The 22,500-nt window shown below is 46.4% G+C and overlaps 1 protein-coding gene across 10 annotated transcripts in view; it reads right to left on the reverse strand.

Moving 5' to 3' along the window:
• LOC124018036 (adhesion G protein-coupled receptor L3-like) overlaps positions 1-22,500 on the reverse strand; it is a 118,770-nt gene that overhangs the window by 72,529 nt on the left and 23,741 nt on the right. For all 10 annotated transcript variants that reach the window (XR_006835554.1, XR_006835553.1, XM_046333287.1 and 7 more), the window contains one exon: positions 11,119-11,302. Coding sequence is in view for 8 of the 10 variants with exons in the window: in XM_046333287.1 (XP_046189243.1) it covers positions 11,119-11,302 (184 nt within the window). In the remaining 2 variants the exon portion in view is untranslated. The remainder of the gene's footprint in view (positions 1-11,118; positions 11,303-22,500) is intronic.

Here is a 22,500-nt window from a genome sequence, read left to right on the forward strand (position 1 = left end):
CACTAACACAGTCAGGCTTCACAGTTTTAAACTCACTGAGGGTCACTAACACAGTCAGGTTTCACAGTTTTAAACTCACCCAGGGTCACTAACACAGTCAGGCTTCACAGTTTTAAACTCACCCAGGGTCACTAACACAGTCAGGCTTCACAGTTTTAAACTCACCGGGGGTCACTAACACAGGTGAAGAATGGATTGTAGATTATTCCATGCCTGTGGTGCACAACAGGAGAAGACAGTCTTGCCTAACTCTTTAAGTAGAAACTAGCTAGTTGACCATGTCAGGTAACTGGTAGAGGACCAGAGGACTAGTAACGACCAGCTAGCAGACCTGGGGACTAGTAACGACCAGCTAGTAGACCAGAGGACTAGTAACGACCAGCTAGTAGACCATGTCTGGTAACTGGTAGAGGACCTGGAGACTAGTAACGACCAGCTAGTAGACCTGGGGGCTAGTAACGACCAGCTAGTAGACCATGTCTGGTAACTGGTAGAGAACCTGGGGACTAGTAACGACCAGCTAGTTGACCATGTTTGGTAACTGGTAGAGGACCTGGGGACTAGTAACGACCAGCTAGTAGACCAGAGGACTAGTAACGACCAGCTAGTTGACCATGTCTGGTAGCTGGTAGAGGACCAGAGGACTAGTAATGACCAGCTAGTAGACCAGAGGACTAGTAACGACCAGCTAGTAGACCATGTCTGGTAACTGGTAGAGGACCAGAGGACTAGTAACGACCAGCTAGTAGACCAGAGGACTAGTAACGACCAGCTAGTAGACCATGTCTGGTAACTGGTAGAGAACCTGGGGACTAGTAACGACCAGCTAGTTGACCATGTTTGGTAACTGGTAGAGGACCTGGGGACTAGTAACGACCAGCTAGTAGACCAGAGGACTAGTAACGACCAGCTAGTTGACCATGTCTGGTAGCTGGTAGAGGACCAGAGGACTAGTAATGACCAGCTAGTAGACCAGAGGACTAGTAACGACCAGCTAGTTGACCATGTCTGGTAACTGGTAGAGGACCAGAGGACTAGTAACGACCAGCTAGTAGACCAGAGGACTAGTAACAACCAGCTAGTAGACCTGGGGACTAGTAACGACCAGCTAGTAGACCTGGGGACTAGTAACGACCAGCTAGTAGACCATGTCTGGTAACTGGTAGGAACCTGGGGACTAGTAACGACCAGCTAGTTGACCATGTTTGGTAACTGGTAGAGGACCTGGGGACTAGTAACGACCAGCTAGTAGACCAGAGGACGAGTAACGGCCAGCTAGTAGACCTGGGGACTAGTAACGACCAGCTAGTAGACCTGGGGACTAGTAACGACCAGCTAGTAGACCTGGGGACTAGTAACGACCAGCTAGTAGACCTGGGGACTAGTAACGACCAGCTAGTAGACCTGGGGACTAGTAACGACCAGCTAGTAGACCTGGGGACTAGTAACGACCAGCTAGTAGACCTGGGGACTTGTAACGACCAGCTAGTAGACCTGGGGACTAGTAACGACCAGCTAGTAGACCTGGGGACTAGTAACGACCAGCTAGTAGACCTGGGGACTAGTAACGACCAGCTAGTAGACCTGGGGACTAGTAACGACCAGCTAGTAGACCTGGGGACTAGTAACGACCAGCTAGTAGACCAGAGGACGAGTAACGGCCAGCTAGTAGACCAGAGGACTAGTAACGACCAGCTAGTAGACCTGGGGACTAGTAACGGCCAGCTAGTAGACCTGGGGACTAGTAACGACCAGCTAGTAGACCTGGGGACTAGTAACGACCAGCTAGTAGACCTGGGGACTAGTAACGGCCAGCTAGTAGACCTGGGGACTAGTAACGACCAGCTAGTAGACCTGGGGACTAGTAACGACCAGCTAGTAGACCTGGGGACTAGTAACGACCAGCTAGTAGACCAGAGGACGAGTAACGGCCAGCTAGTAGACCAGAGGACTAGTAACGACCAGCTAGTAGACCTGGGGACTAGTAACGGCCAGCTAGTAGACCTGGGGACTAGTAACGACCAGCTAGTAGACCTGGGGACTAGTAACGACCAGCTAGTAGACCTGGGGACTAGTAAGACCAGAGCCAGCTAGTAGACCTGGGGACTAGTAACGACCAGCTAGTAGACCAGAGGACGAGTAACGACCAGCTAGTAGACCTGGGGACTAGTAACGACCAGCTAGTAGACCTGGGGACTAGTAACGGCCAGCTAGTAGACCTGGGGACTAGTAACGACCAGCTAGTAGACCTGGGGACTAGTAACGGCCAGCTAGTAGACCTGGGGACTAGTAACGACCAGCTAGTAGACCTGGGGACTAGTAACGACCAGCTAGTAGACCTGGGGACTAGTAACGGCCAGCTAGTAGACCTGGGGACTAGTAACGGCCAGCTAGTAGACCTGGGGACTAGTAACGACCAGCTAGTTGACCTGGGGACTAGTAACGACCAGCTAGTAGACCTGGGGACTAGTAACGACCAGCTAGTAGACCTGGGGACTAGTAACGACCAGCTAGTAGACCTGGGGACTAGTAACGACCAGCTAGTAGACCTGGGGACTAGTAACGGCCAGCTAGTAGACCTGGGGACTAGTAACGGCCAGCTAGTAGACCTGGGGACTAGTAGTACGACCAGCTAGTAGACCTGGGGACTAGTAACGGCCAGCTAGTAGACCTGGGGACTAGTAACGGCCAGCTAGTAGACCAGAGGACTAGTAACGGCCAGCTAGTAGACCTGGGGACTAGTAACGGCCAGCTAGTAGACCTGGGGACTAGTAACGGCCAGCTAGTAGACCTGGGGACTAGTAACGACCAGCTAGTAGACCTGGGGACTAGTAACGGCCAGCTAGTAGACCTGGGGACTAGTAACGACCAGCTAGTTGACCTGGGGACTAGTAACGACCAGCTAGTAGACCTGGGGACTAGTAACGACCAGCTAGTAGACCAGGGGACTAGTAACGGCCAGCTAGTAGACCTGGGGACTAGTAACGGCCAGCTAGTTGACCAGGGGACTAGTAACGGCCAGCTAGTAGACCTGGGGACTAGTAACGACCAGCTAGTAGACCTGGGGACTAGTAACGGCCAGCTAGTAGACCTGGGGACTAGTAACGGCCAGCTAGTAGACCTGGGGACTAGTAATGGCCAGCTAGTAGACCTGGGGACTAGTAACGACCAGCTAGTAGACCAGAGGACTAGTAACGGCCAGCTAGTAGACCTGGGGACTAGTAACGGCCAGCTAGTAGACCTGGGGACTAGTAACGACCAGCTAGTAGACCTGGGGACTAGTAACGACCAGCTAGTAGACCTGGGGACTAGTAACGGCCAGCTAGTAGACCTGGGGACTAGTAACGGCCAGCTAGTAGACCTGGGGACTAGTAACGACCAGCTAGTAGACCTGGGGACTAGTAACGACCAGCTAGTAGACCTGGGGACTAGTAACGGCCAGCTAGTAGACCTGGGGACTAGTAACGACCAGCTAGTAGACCTGGGGACTAGTAACGACCAGCTAGTAGACCTGGGGACTAGTAACGGCCAGCTAGTAGACCTGGGGACTAGTAACGACCAGCTAGTAGACCTGGGGACTAGTAACGACCAGCTAGTAGACCTGGGGACTAGTAACGACCAGCTAGTAGACCTGGGGACTAGTAACGACCAGCTAGTAGACCTGGGGACTAGTAACGACCAGCTAGTAGACCTGGGGACTAGTAACGACCAGCTAGTAGACCTGGGGACTAGTAACGACCAGCTAGTAGACCTGGGGACTAGTAACGGCCAGCTAGTAGACCTGGGGACTAGTAACGGCCAGCTAGTAGACCTGGGGACTAGTAACGACCAGCTAGTAGACCAGGGGACTAGTAACGACCAGCTAGTAGACCTGGGGACTAGTAACGGCCAGCTAGTAGACCAGAGGACTAGTAACGACCAGCTAGTAGACCTGGGGACTAGTAACGGCCAGCTAGTAGACCAGAGGACTAGTAACGACCAGCTAGTAGACCTGGGGACTAGTAACGACCAGCTAGTAGACCTGGGGACTAGTAACGACCAGCTAGTAGACCTGGGGACTAGTAACGGCCAGCTAGTAGACCTGGGGACTAGTAACGACCAGCTAGTAGACCTGGGGACTAGTAACGGCCAGCTAGTAGACCTGGGGACTAGTAACGGCCAGCTAGTAGACCATGTGGATATGGATTACTGTCCTGTCTGTGACTATCATTAAACGTGAAGACTTATTGCATCAAATGAATTCTCCATGTGTAATTATTATTACGTAATTATTAAACTAATCATGTCAACTTTAATTAACCAGGAAGTCGGGGCACCACGGGAAAATTGTTTATAGAGTCTCTATTTCCCGAATCGACTCTTCAGATATTTTCATATCTTGTCGATTAGTCTTGTATTAATGTATAATTATTACTTTATCAGTTGTCATTACTGAACGTCACAAACCCGTGGATATCTGCACAAACCCTCGTTTCTATAATGAATCAGCAATATACAAATTAGCTTTATTAATTTATTTACTAACTAACTAAATAATCACAGAAATACATAACAATCAAACAGTAGATATTGGTTACTGACAATGCATTGATAGAAAAGTCCCTAGTGGGCTAAACCGGTATGACGGCTTGGTAGACAAAGGAAAGGGGGTGGGGACAGGAAAAGAGCGGGAAAGACAAAATGGATTCACTACACACAGTTGATAATTCTGTTCATTGAAATGCTAATCCTTTTTCACATGAACGTCCGCTCCTAATAATTCCAATGTATATATTTACGCCCGAATGTCGTTGTTCTCTTCTCTGTTGGAATCTGGTCCGTCTGCTGGAGAGTCAGTTCATCAGAGAGTCTCTGGTTAAACTCCCCCAGGAGTCACAAGGTTTTTCGTAGTTGTCGCTTTCTCAGCGGCTCTGGATAGTGTCTGTTGTAATGGATAAGTCAGGTGTACAGATTGTTGTTGTATAGAATAGATACTTCTGCGGTTGTCGGTATTCTCGTACAAGACTTACGTCATTTCCAGCTGCAAACTAGTAGTTCTACGTCTAGGATTTGCTCGTATTCTGTAGTGATCGATAGTCTCAGAGTTGAACCATTTCCAGCCATGTAGCCAAAACCACACGCTGTCTGGTCTCCTGGGCCTCCAGAGTTGTAGTTCTTAACCATTTCAACATGGAGAGTCAGCTTCATATTTTCTGGTCTAGTGGTCTATAGAGTTGTAGTTCTTTCTGGTCTAGTGGTCTATAGAGTTGTAGTTCTTTCTGGTCTAGTGGTCTATAGAGTTGTAGCCAATCCAAAGTGGGACTCCGTCCCGAAGTTCTTTGAGAGAGAGAGAGAGAGAGAGAGAGAGAGAGAGAGAGAGAGAGAGAGAGAGAGAGAGAGAGAGAGAGAGAGAGACAGAGAGAGAGAGAGAGAGAGACACAGAGAGAGAGAGAGAGAGAGAGAGAGAGAGAGAGAGAGAGAGAGAGAGAGAGAGAGCGAGAGAGAGAGACACAGAGAGAGACACAGAGAGAGAGACACAGAGAGAGAGAGAGAGAGAGAGAGAGAGAGAGAGAGAGAGAGACAGAGAGACAGAGAGAGAGACAGAGAGAGACAGAGAGAGAGAGAGAGAGAGACACAGAGAGACAGAGAGAGAGAGAGAGACACAGAGAGAGAGAGAGAGAGAGAGAGAGAGAGAGAGAGAGAGAGAGAGAGAGAGAGAGAGAGAGAGAGAGAGAGAGAGAGAGAGAGAGAGAGAGAGAGAGAGAGAGAGAGAGAGACAGAGAGAGACAGAGAGAGAGAGAGAGAGAGAGAGAGAGAGAGAGACAGAGAGAGAGAGGGAGAGAGAGAGACCCACTGGAACCTGATCCCTCAGATTGTCACAGGAGAGTTATGACAACTGCAACTAAAGTTTAATAAATATAACAAGTAAACAACTTGTACTGAGTATCACCTCACATCACTTAACCAACTCCTCCAAAACGGTCTGTGTTACTGAACACAGCTCATAAACATGGTTATAGAAAGGGCTGATATATGGAGGCTACAGTGCTGTGTGTGTGTGTGTGTGTGTGTGTGTGTGTGTGTGTGTGTGTGTGTGTGTGTGTGTGTGTGTGTGTGTGTGTGTGTGTGTGTGTGTGTGTGTGTGTGTGTGTGTGTGTGTGTGTGTGTGTGTGTGTGTGTGTGTGTGTGTGTGTGTGTGTGTGTGTGTAGCTGAGAACCTTAAAGAGAGAGAGAGAGGGAGCGTATTAAAAGAAGTAACAGTGTGTGTTTTGTCTCGTTAATCTCTCCTCCCAGCTAATCTGGTGGGCAGATTCTAACAGATCATCCTTCCCTCTCTGTTCTTCATATCCATCCCTCCCAGCTCCCTCTATCCCCACTTTCTCCCTTTCATTCAAACCAACTTCTCATCCCCCTCTTTCATCCCCCTCCATCCTCACTCTGTCTATTATTCTAAATCTCTCTTCCCACTATTTCCCCCACTCTTATCAAAAATCAACTCAATGTGTGTTTCACCCAATACTCCACTATAATCAGTCTATACTACATTGTTGGCTGCACCTTATAACCAAGGCAGCACCTTCTCATTAAGGCAGCACCTTCTCACCAAGGCAGCACCTTCTCACTAAGGCAGCACCTTCTCACTAAGGCAGCACCTTCTCAATAAGGCAGCACCTTCTCACCAAGGCAGCACCTTCTCACTAAGGCAGCACCTTCTCACTAAGGCAGCACCTTCTCACTAAGGCAGCACCTTATAACCAAGGCAGCACCTTCTCACTAAGGCAGCACCTTCTCACTAAGGCAGCCCCTTCTCACCAAGGCAGCACCTTCTCACCAAGGCAGCACCTTTTCACTAAGGCAGCACCTTCTCACCAAGGCAGCACCTTCTCACCAAGGCAGCACCTTTTCACCAAGGCAGCACCTTTTCACTAAGGCAGCACCTTCTCACCAAGACAGCACTTTCTAACCAAGGCAGCACCTTCTAACTATGGCAGCACCTTCTCACCAAGGCAGCACCTTCTCACCAAGGCAGCACCTTCTCACCAAGGCAGCACCTTCTCACCAAGACAGCACTTTCTAACCAAGGCAGCACCTTCTAACTATGGCAGCACCTTCTCACCAAGGCAGCACCTTCTCACCAAGGCAGCACCTTCTCACCAAGGCAGCACCTTCTCACCAAGGCAGCACCTTATCACCAAGGCAGCACCTTCTCACCAAGGCAGCACCTTCTCACCAAGGCAGCACCTTCTCACTAAGGCAGCACCTTTTCACCAAGGCAGCACCTTCTCACCAAGGCAGCACCTTCTCACCAAGGCAGCACCTTCTCACTAAGGCAGCACCTTCTCACTAAGGCAGCACCTTCTCACTAAGGCAGCACCTTCTCATTAAGGCAGCACCTTCTCACTAAGGCAGCACCTTATAACCAAGGCAGCACCTTCTCACTAAGGCAGCCCCTTCTCACCAAGGCAGCACCTTCTCACCAAGGCAGCACCTTCTCACTAAGGCAGCACCTTCTCACCAAGGCAGCACCTTCACACTAAGGCAGCACCTTCTCACTAAGGCAGCACCTTTTCACCAAGGCAGCACCTTCTCACCAAGGCAGCACCTTCTCACTAAGGCAGGACCTTTTCACTAAGGCAGCACCTTCTCACCAAGGCAGCACCTTTTCACTAAGGCAGCACCTTCTCACTAAGGCAGCACCTTCTCACCAAGGCAGCACCTTCTCACCAAGGCAGCACCTTCTCACTAAGGCAGCACCTTCTCACTAAGGCAGCACCTTCTCACTAAGGCAGCACCTTTTCACTAAGGCAGCACCTTCTCACCAAGGTAGCACCTTTTCACTAAGGCAGCACCTTCTCACCAAGGCAGCACCTTTTCACTAAGGCAGCACCTCTCACCAAGGCAGCACCTTCTAACCAAGGCAGCACCTTCTAACTATGGCAGCACCTTCTCACCAAGGCAGCACCTTCTCACCAAGGCAGCACCTTTTCACTAAGGCAGCACCTTCTCACCAAGGCAGCACCTTCTAACCAAGGCAGCACCTTCTCACCAAGGCAGCACCTTCTCACCAAGGCAGCACCTTCTCACTAAGGCAACATTCTGGGTAAATGTACTTATATACGTAGAATCTATGCACACATGACTGTAAGTCGCTTTGGATAAAAGCGTCTGCTAAATGGCATATATATATATATATATATATAAAGGTGATTCTGATGATGCCTTTCATCCTCTCTCTCTCTCTCTCTCTCTCTCTCTCTCTCTCTCTCTCTCTCTCTCTCTCTCTCTCTCTCTCTCTTCCAATAGGATGAGAGGAAAACAGAATAAAACACTCTGCAGTACAACTACATACGCAGACAGACAGACAGACAGACAGACACACACACACACACACACACACACACACACACACACACACACACACACACACACACACACACACACACACACACACACACACACACACACACACACACACACACACACACACACACACACACACACACACACACACACACACACACACACACACACACACACACACACACACACACACGTCTCAGTAGAACAGAGGATATTGTGTAACGTGTGTCGAACCACCACTGGTATAAATACGGTCTGACTAGAGATCTGATGTGTGTCTATTCTGGTTGCTCCGTTTCTATACGATAGAACTACATTAAAGTAGATGTGCTCTATGTTTTCCAGATAAGACTGCTGTTTGGAATCCTGATGAGCAGCGAGGAGCTCGAACCCCTTTTTATTTTCCAAAAGAAAAGGACTTCAGAGTGTTTATCGAAAGGTTCTCCCCTGTTCACATCCAGAGCCTTCGGAAAGTATTCAAAAATGTATTGTAAATTAAATACATAAATATCTCATTTACATAAGTATTCACACCCCTTGACTCACTACACATGTTGTGTTACAGCCAGAATGTAACATGGATTAATAATGAAGTGAAAGTGAAAATAGTGAAAATCTGTTAAGAATTGTTTTTTAAACATTTTTGAAAATGTATTAAATACATAAATATCTCATTTACATAAGTATTGACACCCTTACAGCCTGAATGTAACATGGATTAATAATGACAAAGTGAAAATATGTTTACATTTTTTTTTTTTTTTTTTTTAACATTTTTGAAAATTTATTAAATACACGAATATCTAATTTACATAAGTAGTCACACCCCTTGGGTCAATACATGTCAGAAACAAACGTTGGCAGAGACTTACAGCTGTGAGTCTTTTCTGGGTAAGTCTCGAAGAGCTGTGTTCACCTCCATTTTATAAATATTTGCCCGTTATTCTTGAAACAATTGTTCAAGTTCTGTCTGGTTGTTGATCTTTGCTAGACAGCCATTGTTAAATGTTGCCATAGTTACTTAAGTCAAAACTGTTCAAGTTCTGTCCGGTTGTTGCTCTTTGCTAGACAGCCATTGTTAAACGTTGCCATAGTTACTTAAGTCAAAACTGTAACTAGGCCATTCAGGAATATGTCTTGGTAAGCAACTCCGGTGTAGATTTGGGCCTTGTGTTGTAGGTTACTGTGTATGATATTATTATATTATCCACATGTATGATATTATGCACATGTTTGGCCTCCCGAGTGGCTCAGTGTGTTCCGTGTTTGGCCGTAATTGTAAATAAGAATTTGTTCTCAACTGACTTGCCTGGTTATATAAAGGTTAAATAAAAAAATAAAAATATTGCCCAGAGTGCTGTAAACTCATGTGGGATATATAATTACCCTGCTTTCGATAAAACTAATTAAGAGTCAAAGATTGCAAGTTCAAAGTTATCTACACTAAACGGCTTCTTCGGGCTGCCCCCTTAGGAGAACCCTTTGAATAACCTTTCTTGGTTCCAGGTAGAACCTTTTTTGGTTCCAAGTAGAACCTTTCTGAGTTCCATGTAGAAACCTCTGTGGAAAGGGTTTTACATGGAACTAAAAAGCACTCGACCCGGAACCAAAATGGGTTCTACCCGGAACCAAAAAGGGTTCTACCCGGAACTAAAAAGGGTTCTACCCGGAACTAAAAATGGTTCTACCTGGAACCAAAAAGGGTTCTACCCAGAACTAAAAATGGTTCTACCCCGAACTAAAAAGGGTTCTACCTGGAACTAAAAAGGGTTCTACCCGGAACTAAAACGGGTTCTACCCGGAACTAAAACGGGTTCTACTCGGAACTAAAATGGGTTCTACCTGGAACCAAAAATGGTTCTACCTGGAACCAAAAAGGGTTCTACCCGGAACTAAAAAAGGGGTTCTACCTGGAACTAAAAAGGGTTCTACCTGGAACTAAAATGGTTCGGGGACAGTCAATAAAACCCTTTTGGAACCCTTTTTTCCTAGGATTGTAGGGATAACTACCTACTGACAGTAAACGCTTCATAATTACATCTAATATACATGAACGAGCCAGTTCTCAACAAGACATGAATGATGCCTCTCGCCCAACTCTCTCAGCCAGTTATCAACAAGACATGAATGATGCCTCTCGTCCAACTCTCTCAGCCAGTTATCAACAAGACATGAATGATGCCTCTCGTCCAACTCTCTCAGCCAGTTATCAACAAGACATGAATGATGCCTCTCGTCCAACTCTCTCAGCCAGTTATCAACAAGACATGAATGATGCCTCTCGTCCAACTCTCTCAGCCAGTTATCAACAAGACATGAATGATGCCTCTCGTCCAACTCTCTCAGCCAGTTATCAACAAGACATGAATGATGCCTCTCGTCCAACTCTCTCAGCCAGTTATCAACAAGACATGAATGATGCCTCTCGTCCAACTCTCTCAGCCAGTTATCAACAAGTCTTATTTGTCTCATCAACATCTAATCAAAATCCCGGATGTCGTCGGTAGTGTTCTGTACAGTAGCAGGCTTCTTAATATAATAACATTACCGTGGTGACAGTAGCCTAGTGGTTAGAGCGTTGGACTAGTAACCGGAAGGTTGCAAGTTCAAATCCCCTGAGCTGACAAGGTCCAAATCTGTCGTTCTGCCCCTGAACAGGCAGTTAACCCACTGTTCCCAGGCCGTCATTGAAAATAAGAATTTGTTCATCACTGACTTGCCTGGTTAAATAAAGGTAAAATATCAATTAATTAATTAATTAACGTAACATCTACTCACGGATGTTGTCGGTGATCTCCTCCACGGTGTCCGTCTTCAGCAGGTTATCAGCCAGCATGAAAGCTCCAGCCTCCACCGTGTCCAGCAGGGTGGTAGCCCAGCGAAGCTGCTCCCCCGTGGGCAACTGTCTCCACGCTGCCTGGGCCCTGGGCTGGAGCAAGTTGTTCACCGTCTCAACCATGGCCTGGAGGGGACATACACCCACATTAACACCATGGCCTGGAGGGGACATACACCCATATTAACACCATGGCCTGGAGGGGACATACACCCACATTAACACCATGGCCTGGAGGGGACATACACCCATATTAACACCATGGCCTGGAGGGGACATACACCCACATTAACACCATGGCCTGGAGGGGACATACACCCACATTAACACTATGGCCTGGAGGGGACATACACCCACATTAACACCATGGCCTGGCAGCACTGGAGGGGCAGGAGGGTGAGATAAAGATACTGCTACCATTTAGTTGGTAAATGGTATGGGGTGTGGGTCACACGTTTAGAAGATGGTCATGTTTATTAAAATCAATACAACTATGACATCACCAAAACAGAACACAACGAATGAAAGGATGTAGAGCTAAAATCTCTGGACCACACTGGTCTGAGATCAGTTGTTTATATGGACTACACTGGTCTGAGATCAGTTGTTAATATGGACCACACTGGTCTGAGATCAGTTGTTATTATGGACTACACTGGTCTGAGATCAGTTGTTAATATGGACCACACTGGTCTGAGATCAGTTGTTAATATGGACTACACTGGTCTGAGATCAGTTGTTAATATGGACTACACTGGTCTGAGATGAGTTGTTATAATATGGACTACACTGGTCTGAGATCAGTTGTTAATATGGACTACACTTGTCTGAGATCAGTTGTTAATATGGACTACACTGGTCTGAGATCAGTTGTATGGTCTAGGTTTGCTGTGAATCTCTTTAGACCAGGTTTGTTTTATTTATCAAATGTCAAATGTTTTATCTCGGCTTCTGCATTCCACTCCTTCCACCCTCTTTTATCGCTACACACAGACGCACATCTCCAAACCACTCGTAATGGGAGAAGAGAAAGGGAGAGAGAGAGAGAGAGAGAGAGAGAGAGAGAGAGAGAGAGAGAGAGAGAGAGAGAGAGAGAGAGAGAGAGAGAGAGAGAGAGAGAGAGAGAGAGACAGAGAGACTTGCTTTGACAATGTTAACACATGTTTCCCATGCCAATAAAGCCCTTGAATTGAATTGAATTGAATTGAGAGAGTGAGATAGGGAGAGAGAGAGTGAGAAAGGGAGAGAGAGAGAGAGAGAGAGAGAGAGAGAGAGAGAGAGAGAGAGAGAGAGAGAGAGAGAGAGAGAGAGAGAGAGAAAGAGGGGTCAATAATGAGCGAGATAAAGAGGAGTAGGCTTTGGACTATAAAATAACGGAGTGAGTTCATAGTGACAGCAGCACTCCGTAGGGAATGATGGAAGAAGAGAGGGAGAGAGAGAAGAAGAGAGGGAGAGAGAATCTCTCTCTCTCTCTCTCTCTCTCTCTCTCTCTCTCTCTCTCTCTCTCTCTCTCTCTCTCTCTCTCTCTCTCTCTCTCTCTCTCTCTCTCTCTCTCTCTCTCTCTCTCTGAACTTGTAACCCTGAGCAGTGAGAGAGTCAAATGGTTGAAGAGGGAAACATCAATAACATGAAGTCTCTCTCCTCCCCTCTGCACTGCCCCTGCTAATCCCTGATGGAAACCCCTATGGATGGAACCTGTGTTCCTTTCTCACATCTTTAACACGAGAGAAACAGACAGACAGAGGAGACAGAGAGAGAGAGAGAGAGAGAGAGAGAGAGAGAGAGAGAGAGAGAGAGAGAGAGAGAGGGAGAGAGAGAGAGAGAGGGAGGGAGAGAGAGAGAGGGAGAGAGGGAGAGAGAGAGAGGGAGAGAGAGAGAGAGAGAGAGAGAGAGAAAGAGAGAAAGAGAGAGAGAGACAGAGAGAAAGAGAGAGACAGAGAGAAAGAGAGAGAGAGACAGAGAGAGAGGGAGAGGCAGGCACAGACCAGAGACAGAGAAACAGACATGGGAGGATATTAATAAAAAGAGAGAAGGGGGAAAAAGAGGGAGAGAAGGAGAAAGGGAGGGGGGGGGGGAATAATTCTCCAGAGAGAGATGTTTACATATCACATTATCAAAGGGATTGGTCTCTAGCAACGATTAGAGCAACACGACCAGCTAGTTACTGTACTAGTTACTGCACTAGTTACTGTACTAGTTACTGCACTAGTTACTGTACTAGTTACTGTACTAGTTACTGTACTAGTTACTGCACTAGTTACTGCACTAGTTACTGCACTAGTTAATGTACTAGTTACTGCACTAGTTACTGTACTAGTTACTGTACTAGTTATCGCTGATACACTGTGTCTTAGTGATTATGTCACGTCAACAACATGACCAGCTAGTTACTGTACTAGTTACTGTACTAGTTACTGCACTAGTTAATGTACTAGTTACTGTACTAGTTACTGCACTAGTTACTGTACTAGTTACTACACTAGTTACTGTACTAGTTACTGCAATTAGTTATCGCTGATACACTATGTGTCTTAGTGATTATGTCACGTCAACAACATGACCAGCTAGTTACTGTACTAGTTACTGTACTAGTTACTGCACTAGTTACTGTACTAGTTACTGCACTAGTTACTGCACTAGTTACTGTACTAGTTACTGCACTAGTTACTGTACTAGTTACTGTACTAGTTACTGCACTAGTTACTGTACTAGTTACCACACTAGTTACTGTACTAGTTACCGCACTAGTTACTGTACTAGTTACTGTACTAGTTATCGCTGATACACTATGTGTCTTAGTGATTATGTCACGTCAACAACATGATGTATTTGCTTTAATAGCTCATTATATATGCTACTGTAGGATACGGCTGGTTTAATAGCTCATTATATATGCTACTGTAGGATACGGCTGGTTTAATAGCTCATTATATACGCTACTGTAGGATACGGCTGGTTTAATAGCTCATTATATACCCTACTGTAGGATACGGCTGGTTTAATAGCTCATTATATACCCTACTGTAGGATACGGCTGGTTTAATAGTGTGATAAGCTAGCTAAAATAATACAATGCTAATACCGGTGGATGTTCTTAGCTAGGCTAGCTAGTTAAAATGGCAGTATGCTAACAGTTTCTCTTTCCTAGCTAGTATTTGCTAGTATTTAAATGTGTTAATACTGTGATATGCTAATAGCTCAAGCTAGCTAATATGCTAGTATGCTAATCAGCGCTCTTTCCTAGCTAGGGGCTAATGAGGTTAACTTCTATGAGGAAGGAAGTCCCAGCGTGTAAACAGAAACTAATTAATCTCTGTACTTCAGCTGAACAGCAGGATAACAGGGTCTGGAACTGGAATGAAAGTGGCTGGCGCGAAAAACACACATCCCATGCAAACACGCACACACACACCGTACACACACACACACACACACACACACACACACACACACACACACACACACACACACACACACACACACACACACACACACACACACACACACACACACACACACACACACACACCGTACACACACCGTACACACACACCGTACACACACACCGTACACACACACCGTACACACACACCATACACACACACACAACATACACACACACACCGTACACACCGTACACACCATACACACACCGTACACACACACCGTACACACACCACACACACACCGTACACACACACCATACACACACCGTACACACACACCGTACACACACACCGTACACACACACCATACACACACACCGTACACACACACCATACACACACACCATACACACACACCGTACACACACACCGTACACACACACCATACACACACCATACACACACACCGTACACACACACCATACACACACACCATACACACACACCGTACACACACACCATACACACACACCATACACACACACCATACACACACACCGTACACACACCACACACACACCGTACACACACACCATACACACACCGTACACACACACCGTACACACACACCGTACACACACACCATACACACACACCATACACACACACCATACACACACACCGTACACACACACCATACACACACCATACACACACACCGTACACACACACCATACACACACACCATACACACACACCATACACACACACCGTACACACACACCATACACACACCATACACACACACCGTACACACACACCGTACACACACACCGTACACACACACCGTACACACACCATACACACACACCGTACACACACACCGTACACACACACCGTACACACACACCATACACACACACCGTACACACACACCGTACACACACCATACACACACACCGTACACACACACCGTACACACACACACCATACACACACACAGTACACACACACCGTACACACACACCGTACACACACCATACACACACACCGTACACACACACCGTACACACACCATACACACACACCGTACACACACACCGTACACACACACCGTACACATACACCGTACACACACACCGTACACACACACCATACACACACACCATACACACCATACACACACACCACACACACCATACACACACACCACACACACCATACACACACACCACACACACCACACACACACACCATACACACTACTCCTCCTCCTCTGAGTTGAGCTGTTAGCAGAAGCAGAGAAAAGGGGAATGAAAGAAGAGAAGGAAGAGGCTTTTCCTGATATTCTCTCCTCTCTTGGGTCTGAGAACGGACAATGTTTTCAACAGAGGTCGCCGCTCTTGTCATGACGTCTGAGGACGACCGGAGGCCGTTTTACAGGGAGGGGGAGGGGCAGCCAAATCAGGCTTTACATTTTCAGCATGTCACAGATTACAGTCTCTAATCCTAATCAGACAGGGGGCAAATTACACTGCACTTTTTACACCCAGGGCCTCTGTCTGTCTGTCTGTCTGTCTGTCTGTCTGTCTGTCTGTCTGTCTGTCTGTCTGTCTGTCTGTCTGTCTGTCTGTCTGTCTGTCTGTCTGTTTTTCTTCATGTCAGCCTGTCTGTCTGTCTGTCTGTCTGTTTTTCTTCATGTCAGCCTGCCTGTCTGTCTGTCTGTCTGTCTGTCTGTCTGTCTGTCTGTCTGTCTGTCTGTCTGTCTGTCTGTCTGTCTGTCTGTCTGTCTGTCTGTCTGTCTGTCTGTCTGTCTGTCTGTCTGTCTGTTTTTCTTCATGTCAGCCTGTCTGTCTGTCTGTCTGTCTGTCTGTCTGTCTGTCTGTCTGTCTGTCTGTCTGTCTGTCTGTCTGTCTGTCTGTCTGTCTGTCTGTTTTTCTTCATGTCAGCCTGTCTGTCTGTCTGTCTGTCTGTCTGTCTGTCTGTCTGTCTGTCTGTCTGTCTGTCTGTCTGTCTGTCTGTCTGTCTGTTTTTCTTCATGTCAGCCTGTCTGTCTGTCTGTCTGTCTGTCTGTCTGTCTGTCTGTCTGTCTGTCTGTCTGTCTGTCTGTCTGTCTGTCTGTTTTTCTTCATGTCAGCCTGTCTGTCTGTCTGTCTGTCTGTCTTTCTGTCTGTCTGTCTGTCTCTCTCCCTCTCTGTCTGTCTGTCTGTCTGTCTGTCTGTCTGTCTGTCTGTCTGTCTGTCTGTCTGTCTGTCTGTCTGTCTGTCTGTCTGTCTGTCTGTCTGTCTGTCTGTTTTTCTTCATGTCAGCCTGTCTGTCTGTCTGTCTGTCTGTCTGTCTGTCTGTCTGTCTGTCTGTCTGTCTGTCTGTCTGTCTGTCTGTCTGTCTGTCTGTCTGTCTGTCTGTCTGTCTGTCTGTCTGTCTGTCTGAATGTATAATAACAGTCTAGAGTTTTAGAACACCTACTCATGGAGGTTTGTACTATGTTCTACATTGTAGAATACTAGTGAATACATCAATACTATGAAATAACACATATGGAATCATCTAGTAACCAAAAAAATAATCAAACAAATCGAAACATATTTTATATTCTTCAGTGTAGCCACCCTTTGCATTGATGACAGCTTTGCACACTCTTGGCAAAAAAATATATGTACAGTGTGTGCAAATGTAGAAGAGTAGAGAGGTAAGGCAATACATAGGCCATAGAGGTGAAATAATTACAATTTAGCATTAACACTGGAGTGATAGATGTGCAGATGATGATGTACAAGTAGAGATACTGGTGTGCAAAAGAGCAAGAAGATAATTAACAATATGGGGATGAGGTAGTTGGGTGTGCTATTTACAGATGGGCTGTGTACAGGTGCAGTGATCGGTAAGCTGCTCTGACAGCTGATGCTTAACGTTAGAGAGGGAGATATACGTCTCCAGCTTCAGTGATTTTTGCAGTTCGTTCCAGTCATTTGGCAGCAGAGAACTGGAAGGAAAGGAAGCCAAAGTAAGAATTGGCTTTGGGGGTGACCAGTGAAATATACCTGCTGGAGCACATGCTACGGGTGGATGTTGCTATGGTGACCAGTGAGCTGAGATAAGGCAGGGCTTTACCTAGCAAAGACTTATAGATGACCTGGAGCCAGTGGGTTTGGCGACAAATCTGCAGCAAGGGCCAGCCAATGAGAGCATACAGGTCGCAGTGGTGGGTAGTATATGGGGCTTTGGTGACAAAACGGATGGCACTGTGATAGACTGTATCCAGTTTGCTGAGTAGAGTATTGGAGGCTATTTTGTAAATGACATCGCCGAAGTCAAGGATCGGTAGGGTAGTCAGTTTTACGAGGGTATGTTTGGCAGCATGAGTGAAGGAGGGTTTGTTGCGAAATAGGAAGCCAATTCATGATTTCATTTTGGGTTTGAGATCTTTAATGTGAGTCTGGACGGAGAGTTTACAGTCTAACCAGACACTTAGGTATTTATAGTTGTTCACATATTTAAAGTCAGAACCGTCCAGAGTAGTGATGCTAGTCAGGCGGGAGGGTGCGGGCAGCAATCGGTTGAAGAGCATGCATTTAGTTTTACTAGCATTTAAAAGCAGTTGGAGTGTTGTATGTATGTGTTGTATGGCATTGAAGCTCGTTTGGAGGTTTGTTAACACAGTGTCCAAAGAAGGGCCAGATGTATACAGAATGGTGTCGTCTGCGTAGAGGTGGATCAGAGAATCAATCACCAGCAGCAAGAGCAACATCGTTGATATATACAGAGAAAAGAGTCGGTCCGAGAATTTAACCCTGTGGCACCTCCATAGAGACTGCCAGAGGCAGTAGTTGGTGAACCAGGCGAGGCAGTCATTTGAGAAACCAAGGCTGTTGAGTCTGCCGATAAGATTGCGATGATTGACAGAGTCGAAAGCCTTGGCCAGGTCGATGAAGACGGCTGCACAGAACTGTCTATTATCGATGGCAGTTATGATATCGTTTAGGACCTTGAGCGTGGCTGAGGTGCACCCGTGACCAGCTCTGAAACCCTATTGAATAGTGGAGAAGGTACGGTGGGATTCGAAACGGTCTGTGATCTGTTTGTAACTTGGCTTTGGAACATTTTAGAAAGGCAGGGAAGGATGGTATAATGTGATGCTACTGGCGGAAGAGAAGTGGAAAGTAATGTATATGTGTAGGCCTTCCTGTTCTTCTTCTTATTGGTGGGCCTACCTGTTCTTCTTCTTATTGGTGGGCCTTCCTGTTCTTCTTCTTATTGGTGGGCCTTCCTGTTCTTCTTCTTATTGGTGGGCCTTCCTGTTCTTCTTCTTATTGGTGGGCCTTCCTGTTATTCTTCTTATTGGTGGGCCTTCCTGTTATTCTTCTTATTGGTGGGCCTTCCTGTTTTTCTTCTTATTGGTGGGCCTTCCTGTTCTTCTTCTTATTGGTGGGCCTTCCTGTTCTTCTTCTTATTGGTGGGCCTTCCTGTTCTTCTTCTTATTGGTGGGTCTTCCTGTTCTTCTTCTTATTGGTGGGTCTTCCTGTTCTTCTTATTGGTGGGTCTTCCTGTTCTTCTTCTTATTGGTGGGCCTTCCTGTTCTTCTTCTTATTGGAGGGTTAAATACACAACATGTAATTGATGGAATTGGAACTAGGTGTGAGGGAAGAGAAAACCAATGGAAAATGAAAAGTGGATCGGCGATGGCTAGAAGGTCGGTGACGTCGACAACGGAAAGGGACCAACTTCGGCGGAATTCATGACAGATGGATACGGGTCTATAACAGTTTGGGTCTAGAGTGGAAGTCATGACAGATGGATATGGGTCTATAACAGTTTGGGTCTAGAGTGGAAGTCATGACAGATGGGTCTATAACAGTTTGGGTCTAGAGTGGAAGTCATGACAAATGGATACAGGTCTATAACAGTTTGGGTCTAGAGTGGAAGTCATGACAGATGGATATAGGTCTATAACAGTTTGGATCTAGAGTGGAAGTCATGACAGATGGGTCTATAACAGTTTGGGTCTAGAGTGGAAGTCATGACAGATGGATATAGGTCTATAACAGTTTGGGTCTAGAGTGGAAGTCATGACAGATGGGTCTATAACAGTTTGGGTCTAGAGTGGAAGTCATGACAGATGGATATAGGTCTATAACAGTTTGGGTCTAGAGGAAGTCATGACAGATGGGTCTATAACAGTTTGGGTCTAGAGTGGAAGTCATGACAAATGGGTCTATAACAGTTTGGGTCTAGAGTGGAAGTCATGACAGATGGGTCTATAAATGGGTCTATAACAGTTTGGGTCTAGAGTGGAAGTCATGACAAATGGGTCTATAACAGTTTGGGTCTAGAGTGTCTCCCCCTTTGAAGAGGGGATGACCGCTGCAGCTTTCCAATCTTTGTGGATCTCAGACGATATGAAAGAGAGGTTGAACACGCTAGTAACATGGGTTGAAACAATTTTGGCTGATCATTTTAGGAAGAGAGGGTCCAGATTGTCTAGCCTAGCTGATTTGTAGGGATTCAGATTTCGAACAGCTCTTTCAGAACATCAGCTGTCTGGATTTCGGTGAAGGAGAAGCTGGAGAGGCTTGGGCAAGTTGCTGCAGGGGGCACAGCTGTTGGCCGGGTACCGGTAGCCAGGTGGAAAGCATGGCCAGCCGTAGAAAAATGCTCATTGAAATGATCGATTATCGTAGATTTATCAGTGGTGACAGTGTTTCCTAGCCTCAGAGCAGTGGGCAGCTGGGAGGAGGTACTCTTATTCTCCATGGACTTTACAGTGTCCCAGAACCTTTTTGAGTTAGTACTACAGGATGCAAATTTATGTTTGAAAAAGCTAGCCTTTGCTTTCCTAACTGACTGTGTATATTGGTTCCTAACTTCCCTGAAACATTGCATATCGTTGGTGCTATTCGATGCTAATGCAGAAGGCCACAGGACGTTTTTGTGCTGGTCAGGGGCAGTCAAGCCTGGGGTGAACCAGGGGCTATATCTGTTCCTATTGTACATTTTTTGAAAGGGGCTTATTTAAGACGGTGACGAAATCACTTTTAAAGAGCTGCCAGGTATCCTCTACTGACGGGATGAGGCCAATATCCTTCCAGGATACCCCGGGCCAGGACGATTAGAAAGGCCTGCTCGCTGAAGTGTTTTAGGGAGCGTTTGACAGTGATGAGGGGTGGTCGTTTGACCACGGACCCAATACGAATGCAGGCAATGAGGCAGTGATCGCTGAGATCCTGGTTGAAGACATCGGAGGTGTATTTAGAGGGCAGGTTGTTATCTATGAGGGTGCCCATGGTGACGGATTTAGGGATGTACCTGGTATGTTCCTTGATCATTTCTGTGAGATTGAGGGCATCTGGCTTATATTGTAGGACGGTCGGGGTGTTAAGCATATCCCAGTTTAGGTCATCTAACAGTACGAACTCTGAAGATAGTTGGGGGGCAATCAATTCACATATGGTTTCCAGGGCACAGCTGGGGGCTGAAGGGGGTCTATAACAAGCAGCAACGGTGAGAGACTTGTTTCTGGAAAGGTGGGTTTTTAAAAGTAGAAGCTCGAATTGTTTGGGCACAGACCTGGATAGTGTGACAGAACTCTGCAGGCTATCTCTGCAGTAGATTGCAACTCCGCCCCCTTTGGCAGTTCTCTCTTGTCGGAAAATGTTGTAGTTCGGGATGGAAATTGCAGGGTTTTTGGTGACCTTCCTAAACCAGGATTCAAACACAGCTAGAACATCCGGGTTGGCAGAGTGTGCTAAAACAGTGAATAAAACAAACTTAGGGAGGAGGCTTCTGATGTTAACATGCATGAAACCAAGGCTGTTACGGTTACAGAAGTCAACAAATGAGAGAGCCTGGGGAATGGGAGTGGTGCTGGAGGCCTGGGTTAACCTCTACATCACCAGAGGAACAGAGGAGTAGGATAAGGGTATGGCTACAGGCTATAAGAACTAGTTTTCTCTGGCATTGGGGACAGAGGATAAAATGAGCAGATTTCTGAGCGTAGAATAATAGATTCAAGGCATAATGTACATACGCTTAGTGGGACAAGTCATAAGGTGAATGCACCAATTTGTAAGTCGCTCTGGATAAGAGCGTCTGCTAAATGACTTAAATGTAAATGTAATGTAAATAATATGTTTTTCAACAGGACAATGACCCAACACATCTCCAGGCTGTGTAAAGGCTATTTGACCAAGAAGGAGAGTGATGTACTGCTACCTCAGATGACATAGCCTCCACTATCACCCGACCTCAACCCAATTGAGATGGTTTGGGATGAGTTGGACCACAGAGTGAAGGAAAAGCAGCCAACTGGTGCTCAGCAAATGTGGGAACTCCTTCAAGACTGTTGGAAAAGCATTCCAGGTGAAGCTGGTTGAGAGAATGCCAAGAGTGTGCAACGCTGTCAAGGCAAATGGTGCCTGTTTTGAAGAACATAAAATATATTTTGATTTGTTTAACACTTTTTGGTTACTACATGATTCCATATGTGTTATTTCATAGTTTTGACGTCTTCATTATAATTCTACAATGTAGAACATAGTCAAAATAAAGAACAACCCTTGAATGAGTAGGTGTGTCCAAACTTTTGAATGGTACTGTATGCCTGTCTGTCTGTATGTCAGCCTGTCTGTCCGTCTCCCTGTCTGTCCGTCTCCCTGTCTCCCTGTCTCCCTGTCTCCCTGTCTCCCTGTCTGTCTGTCTGTCTCCCTGTCTGTCTGTCTGTCTGTCTGTCTGTCTGTCTGTCTGTCTGTCTGTCTGTCTGTCTGTCTGTCTGTCTGTCTGTCTTCATGTCAGTCTGTCTGTCTGTCTGTCTGTCTGTCTGTCTGTCTGTCTGTCTTCATGTCAGTCTGTCTGTCTGTCTGTCTGTCTGTCTGTCTGTCTGTCTGTCTGTCTGTCTGTCTGTCTGTCTGTCTGTGTCTGTCTGTCTGTCTGTCTGTCTGTCTG

This window comes from Oncorhynchus gorbuscha, unplaced genomic scaffold, assembly GCF_021184085.1.
Source record: "Oncorhynchus gorbuscha isolate QuinsamMale2020 ecotype Even-year unplaced genomic scaffold, OgorEven_v1.0 Un_scaffold_383, whole genome shotgun sequence".
NCBI lineage: Eukaryota > Metazoa > Chordata > Actinopteri > Salmoniformes > Salmonidae > Oncorhynchus > Oncorhynchus gorbuscha.